This window comes from Xenopus tropicalis, chromosome 2, assembly GCF_000004195.4.
Source record: "Xenopus tropicalis strain Nigerian chromosome 2, UCB_Xtro_10.0, whole genome shotgun sequence".
In the NCBI taxonomy this organism is placed as follows: domain Eukaryota; kingdom Metazoa; phylum Chordata; class Amphibia; order Anura; family Pipidae; genus Xenopus; species Xenopus tropicalis.
In genome coordinates, this window is record NC_030678.2 from 180,137,848 (window position 1) to 180,145,434 (window position 7,587).

A 7,587-nucleotide genomic window follows, 5' to 3' on the forward strand; every position below is an offset into this window, starting at 1 on the left:
GAACACAGAGCCCAGTCGGGGAACGGGAGCCCAATGGGCCAGTAACCGTAGGAACACAGAGCCCAGTCGGGGAACGGGAGCCCAATGGGCCAGTAACCGTAGGAACACAGAGCCCAGTCGGGGAACGGGAGCCCAATGGGCCAGTAACCGTAGGAACACAGAGCCCAGTCGGGGAACGGGAGCCCAATGGGCCAGTAACCGTAGGAACACAGAGCCCAGTCGGAACGGGAGCCCAATGGCGTAACCGTAGGAACCAGAGCCCAGTCGGGGAACGGGAGCCCAATGGGCCAGTACCGTAGGAACACAGAGCCCAGTCGGGGAACGGGAGCCCAATGGGCCAGTTAACCGTAGGAACACAGAGCCCAGTCGGGGAACGGGAGGCCCAATGGGCCAGTAACCGTAGGAACACAGAGCCAGTCGGGGAACGGGAGCCCAATGGGCCAGTAACCGTAGGAACACAGAGCCCAGTCGGGGAACGGGAGCCCAATGGGCCAGTAACCGTAGGAACACAGAGCCCAGTCGGGGAACGGGAGCCCAATGGGCCAGTAACCGTAGGAACACAGAGCCCAGTCGGGGAACGGGAGCCCAATGGGCCAGTAACCGTAGGAACACAGAGCCCAGTCGGGGAACGGGAGCCCAATGGGCCAGTAACCGTAGGAACACAGAGCCCAGTCGGGGAACGGGAGCCCAATGGGCCAGTAACCGTAGGAAACCACAGAGCCCCAGTCAGGGAACGGGAGCCCAATGGGCCAGTAACCATAGGAACACAGAGCCCAGTCAGGGAACGGGAGCCCAATGGGCCAGTAACCGTAGGAACACAGAGCCCAGTCGGGGAACGGGAGCCCAATGGGCCAGTAACCGTAGGAACACAGAGCCCAGTCAGGGAACGGGAGCCCAATGGGCCAGTAAACGTAGGAACACAGAGCCCAGTCGGGGAACGGGAGCCCAATGGGCCAGTAAACGTAGGAACACAGAGCCCAGTCAGGGAACGGGAGCCCAATGGGCCAGTAACCATAGCAACACAGAGCCCAGTCAGGGAACGGGAGCCCAATGGGCCAGGGGCACCCTGGATCCTGCCAGTGGGTGGAGCTTTAATATAAAGAAGGTGCCACTCGTGCCCCTTAATGTCTGCAGCCCCCCCTATGTGCCCAGTATGGGAGTGCCACAACTCCCTGCATCCCTGCCGGTACAACTTCCTGCATCCCTGCCGGTACAACTCCCTGCATCCCTGCCGGTACAACTCCCTGCATCCCTGCCGGTACAACTTCCCCATCACTGCCGGTACAACTCCCTGCATCCCCGCCGGTACAACTTCCCCATCCCTGCCGGTACAACTCCCTGCATCCCTGCCGGTACAACTTCCTGCATCCCTGCCGGTACAACTCCCTGCATCCCTGCCGGTACAACTCCCTGCATCCCTGCCGGTACAACTCCCTGCATCCCTGCCGGTACAACTTCCCCATCACTGCCGGTACAACTCCCTGCATCCCCGCCGGTACAACTTCCCCATCCCTGCCGGTACAACTCCCTGCATCCCCGCCGGTACAACTTCCCCATCCCTGCCGGTACAACTCCCTGCATCCCTGCCGGTACAACTTCCTGCATCCCTGCCGGTACAACTTCCTGCATCCCTGCCGGTACAACTTCCTGCATCCCTGCCGGTACAACTCCCTGCATCCCTGCCGGTACAACTCCCTGCATCCCTGCCGGTACAACTTCCTGCATCCCTGCCGGTACAACTTCCTGCATCCCTGCCGTACAACTCCTGCATCCCTGCCGGTACAACTTCCTGCATCCCTGCCGGTACAACTTCCTGCATCCCTGCCGGTACAACTCCTGCATCCCTGCCGGTACAACTTCCTGCATCCCTGCCGGTACAACTCCTGCATCCCTGCCGGTACAACTTCCTGCATCCCTGCCGGTACAACTTCCTGCATCCCTGCCGGTACAACTCCCTGCATCCCTGCCGGTACAACTTCCTGCATCCCTGCCGGTACAACTCCCTGCATCCCTGCCGGTACAACTCCCTGCATCCCTGCCGGTACAACTTCCTGCATCCCTGCCGGTACAACTCCCTGCATCCCTGCCGGTACAACTTCCTGCATCCCTGCCGGTACAACTTCCTGCATCCCTGCCGGTACAACTCCCTGCATCCCTGCCGGTACAACTTCCTGCATCCCTGCCGGTACAACTCCCTGCATCCCTGCCGGTACAACCTTCCTGCATCCCTGCCGGTACAAACTTCCTGCATCCCTGCCGGTACAACTCCCTGCATCCCTGCCGGTACAACTTCCTGCATCCCTGCCGGTACAACTCCCTGCATCCCTGCCGGTACAACTCCCTGCATCCCTGCCGGTACAACTTCCTGCATCCCTGCCGGTACAACTCCCTGCATCCCTGCCCAGTTGAACCTCACTCACTCACTACAAATTGCCCCGTTGCCCTTTTCTGGAGCGACCCGAAGCTTCAGGACATCAGATCAGGATTTATGGGGTCAGGGAACTTGCAGCCTGTAAGGGGTTGAACTGCACCCACCCCCCCCCCCCAATCCCTGTAACTTGGTACTGCCCACGGAGCCGATAAGGAAGTGCCTCGCTGGTGTAATTGGACCCCCTGGCTCAGCCCCTCCGGGACCAATTGACTCCACATCATTAATTCTGCATTACACTGCGGCACTGGGACTGGCGGGAAGGCCCAATCCTGCGGCCCCGGGACTGGCGGGAAGGCCCAATCCTACGGCCCCGGGACTAACGGGAAGGCCCAATCCTACGGCCCCGGGACTGGCGGGAAGGCCCAATCCTACGGCCCCGGGACTAACGGGAAGGCCCAATCCTACGGCCCTGGGACTAACGGGAAGGCCCAATCCTACGGCCCCGGGACTAACGGGAAGGCCCAATCCTACGGCCCCGGGACTGGCGGGAAGGCCCAATCCTACGGCACCGGGACTGACAGGAAGGCCCAATCCTATGGCCCCAGGACCGGCAGGAAGGCCCAATCCTACGGCACCGGGACTGGCGGGAAGGCCCAATCCTATGGCCCCGGGACTGGCGGGAAGGCCCAATCCTATGGCCCCGGGACTGGCGGGAAGGCCCAATCCTACGGCCCCGGGACTGGCGGGAAGGCCCAATCCTACGGCCCCGGGACTAACGGGAAGGCCCAATCCTACGGCACCGGGACTGACAGGAAGGCCCAATCCTATGGCCCCAGGACCGGCAGGAAGGCCCAATCCTACGGAACCGGGACTGGCGGGAAGGCCCAATCCTATGGCCCCCGGGACTGGCGGGAAGGCCCAATCCTATGGCCCCAGGACCGGCAGGAAGGCCAAAATGTTTTTGGAACAATAAATGTTTTTGCAATAATGCAGGCAGAACTTTCCTACTGTACAGTAACCCATAGCAACCAATCAGCACTTAGCTGTTACTAGCCTAATGCACTTATATATATATATATAATAACAACAGCAAACATTTGATTGGCTAATAAGGGACCCACCTTAGAAGATTGGTGGGAAGTGCAGAGAGTTGGATTATTCCGACCCCCCCCCATACACAAATAGTACAGTCCCATAGTTGCAAACAGCACATTTATTAGCAGTGGTTCTACACATAACTAGTACTGGTTACTGTACATAAACCAAAGGGAAGTGCTTATAACTCCCCCCCACCATCAGCTACACCTCCCCAACACAGATCCTGAATGTATGTACGTGGGGGCACAGGCAAAGCAGGACAAAGTGCAAGGATACAGTTCAATGTGTCCCAGGAGAGCAATGATATCATATAGAGATATGGCCGCCTTGGTGGTGGGTAATGTGGGGCTTATCCAATCAGATCACAGCAACAGATTTTTACACCTGCCCAGATATCGGTTCTGCAGGCCTGGCAGTTGGACCCATACAGGGGCATGGGGAAAGGGAACATCCAACCAGCTTTCTGGTATGTGTTAAGGGGCGGGACTGCTGGACTAGACTCCCAGAATCCATTTAATTACAATCTCACCCCCATCATTTCCACTTAGCCCTGAGGGTCCATAAGTGTGGCCTCCCCTTTCAGCTGGAGCTGCTGGCCCACGACCCAATGCCTGTGAGTGCCTAACTACATAACTGGGGCACCACTGGACCAGAACCCCTACAGCAGGGATCCCCAACCTATTTTACTCAGGAGCCACACTCAGATGTAAAAGGTATTGGGGAACCACACAAGCATTAGCAAGGTTCTTTGGGGATGGAAAACAAGGACTGTGATTGGCTATTTGGTAGCCCCATGTGACTGCTGGGCTGCAGGAGGTTCTGCTTGGCGTAAAAACTTCCCTCCAAGCCAGAAATGTAAAAATGGCACCTACTTTGGGATCACTGGGACCAACATCAAACGGGCATCATGTTGCCCCCGAGCCACTGGTTGGGGATCACTAGGGAACGGGGGCTACCAATTGAATGCAGAGGGCTACGGGCCAGGGCTAGTTACAGAGCAATCAATATGTATAATAGCTGCTCATTAAGTAAAATACCCACCAGACGGCAAGAAGCCAAATGAGCATAAAGTTATTTCTTGAGGATCAGGGACTTGGCGCGGTTGATCTTCTCCACAATGGTGTTATCAGCGGCCGAGGCGCAGCGGGACAGCACCATATTCATTTCTTGTTCATTTCGGTGCTCGATGGCGCTTTCGGCAGCCTGATCCAAGTCCCCAACCAAGAGGAAGGCTTTGACCCGCTGCTCGATACCCACGCGGGCGATGTACTTCTTGGCTTCCACTTTGTTCTGATGCTTCATGCAAATCTCCACAAAGGGCAAGTAGCCGATGGCAGATTTCTTACTTTTCGAGAACTTCTCAAGCTCCTCCCAGTCCTCTTTCTCCGCCAAAGCAGAGATTTTGAGCCACCAGTACCTTTTGTCAGGGATTTTGAATTCTTTGTACAGTTGCTCTGCTTTCTTGTGCATGCCGTCCAGTATGAGATTGTAAACGGTGTCGTGCAGCGAGAAGTCCAGGTACGGCTTGTCCACCTTATCCTGCAGTGCCCGCTGGTTCCTCAGCAGCTTGATCTGATCCTCGGTGGCCCTGGCCGCCAGTTCACTCTTAGCTTTGTTGTACTCCTCTACAGCGTTTTGGAGCTCCGCAACCCGCCCTTCCACCCTTTTCTCTGCACCGTAACTGGATCGAACATAGAAATTACCCAGCTCCAGATGATTATCATCCTGATTGTAAAGGTCCTTCAGTGTCTCGGGTTCTTGGTGCTTGCAGAACTGTCTGTATAAACTCAAAGCCACCGGGTGGTTCTGCAATGTCATAAAGAAGTCGCCTCGGTTAAACTCGTTTTTCATGTAAGTAACCACAGTATACACAAGGTCCGTGTCCCCGCTCTCGATGGCTTTGGCCAGGGCTAAGTTGCTTCTCTTCATCTTTAAAAGCAATGGAACTTGATCTTCCGACTTTGGTTCGTACTCTAAGAGTTTAATGGCCAACTCCGTCCTACCACACTCACAGGCCCTGGAGGCAATTTCAGAGTAGGAAATTCCGAGGGTGTCTCCAAGCTTCTGATTAATGGCCTGAGCTATCTCATCATCAGATTTCTCCTTTTGTTGCACCTTGTAACAAGCCCAATGAGCTAAAATCCGACTGACACCCTGGAAATCAGAAAACTTTAGATATTCACAAATTTTGAGAGCGAGGGGATAAAGTCTCCGTAAGACTAATCTGTCCAACAGAACCTGTATGGTGAGTTGCTTGTACTGAGTCATAGTCAGCGGGATACCGATCTGGTAGTCATGGATGGCGTTGAGGATACGGAGATCTTGGCACATAGTCACAAAGTCCGCGGGAGAATATTTTTCCACAAAGCATTTTCCGAATGAAGCTGCTCTGAGGAGAGACTTCTGCATCTCGGGGGCGTGCTCGTAGCCCGCGGCTTCTATGCAGTTCTCCACTGCGTCCGACAGGTGGTTCTGGTCCTTAATCTCCCGCAGATAGTCGTCCGCTTTCTGGCTCTCTTTCTCATATTCCTTTTGGGCTTCGAGCAAAAGAGCTCCGGGCGCCATGGAGGCAATTTTAAAAATGTCCTCGGTCACTTTCGGTATTTCGTGGAGAAACTCGTGGGTGGAGGAAGATACGATTCTGATCCCATCAAGTTCGGGAACTATAAACGACGGCTCGTCCAGCGGGAAGTGAACGCCCTCGCGGGCACGGCCGACTAGGAATATGAGTTTTTCCCACATTAGTGCGAGCGCAATGTTGCGGCTGCCGGGCCTTATACACCAAGCCATTTGCTTTGGCGCCTGTCGTAGATCGGAGGAAAACTCGCACAGTTTATCCGTCAGGGAAGCCGTCCCCATCCAGATGTACCCGGTGTCTGTGAAGACTGCGAGGTACTTGTAATTAAAGGAGACGGCCATTTGCAGAGCTGACCCGGCCAGGGGGCTCATTCCGGGCAGTGTAACGGCGGTGCAAGAGGTATTGTCCAACAGGTACAGATCTGGCCCAACGGCAGCCAAGACTAGAGGCACTCGGTCGTTAAACAGTACAGTCCAGCAGGTAGGGGGGCCCCTGAGGGCCGGTATTTCCGGCAACCTGCGCAGTTTCACGTCATCGATGTTGGAAGCGACGGTGAATTTCAAGGCTCCGGTTAAGATGGCGATGCCGGTTCTGTACTCGGTGTGGAACACTTTGGCCTCCAGGACCTGGTTCTGTTTCACCTCGCTCCCCAGGCTGAAGTGGCGCTTGAATGCGCAGAATATGTCGTAGATAAGCACCGTCCCATCCTCCTGGATACAAACCAGGTCCTGGGTGAGGGTCCAGCCCAAGTGCACCACCTGGCCGCTCTTCCACGGGATGGAGGACAACAGGACGCCGGCGGCAGAGTAAATCTCCAGAATGGGCCGGCCCGGCTTGGCACAGTAATTCCTCATTAGAGCGACGGTGCCGGCGTAGGGCCCGGCGGCCACAAGGCACTCCCTGAAGCCGTCTCTCAGGTCCCACTCCATGCGGTAGCAATCAAACTTACGGTAATAAACGCTGCCCATTGGGTACCAGTTAGCGGTATAGAAATCCATGGCTGCGGCCTTGGGGCACCAACCTGGGAGCCCGGCTTGTCAAACTGGAGTCAGGCAACTACTAGCCCTGTATCCTGTGATTGGCTCCCCAGCCTGCTGTCATGTGATTGGCTCCCCAGCCTGCTGTCATGTGATTGGCTCCCCAGCCTGCTGTCATGTGACCGGCTCCCCAGCCTGCTGTCATGTGACCGGCTCCCCTCACTGTAGCGGCGCTGTCACTCAGCAGCTCGTCTCCGGGTTTATATACGGACTGAGAGAGAGAGGGAATAGCGGCTCCTGCGCGTCACAGTGCGGGCAACTCCCCAAACAACTCAATGGGAACTACATCCGACCGCTAGTAAAATGGCCGCCGCTGCGCTTGACGTAATGACGTGCAATGCATTGTGGGGTAGTAATGACGCAAAGCAGCGATTGAGCCGGAAACGGCGGGGGCTCGGAATGGTCGTCACTTCCGGAGAGCCTGAAATACAGTCCCACAGCCCCAGGGACACTGCATGAAGTACCGGGGGGATCCCTTGCCCCACAGGGGGTAACTTCATGCC

At 56.3% G+C, this 7,587-nt stretch overlaps 1 protein-coding gene across 1 annotated transcript; it reads right to left on the bottom strand.

Moving 5' to 3' along the window:
* Nucleotides 1-3,566: 3,566 nt before the first annotated feature.
* vps16 (VPS16, CORVET/HOPS core subunit) lies at nucleotides 3,567-7,282 on the bottom strand. The gene has a single exon (NM_001004976.1). It carries the CDS (start codon nucleotides 7,043-7,045, stop codon nucleotides 4,541-4,543), a length of 2,505 nt encoding a protein of 834 aa, NP_001004976.1. The 5' UTR covers nucleotides 7,046-7,282; the 3' UTR covers nucleotides 3,567-4,540.
* Between the last annotated feature and the right edge of the window lie 305 nt (nucleotides 7,283-7,587).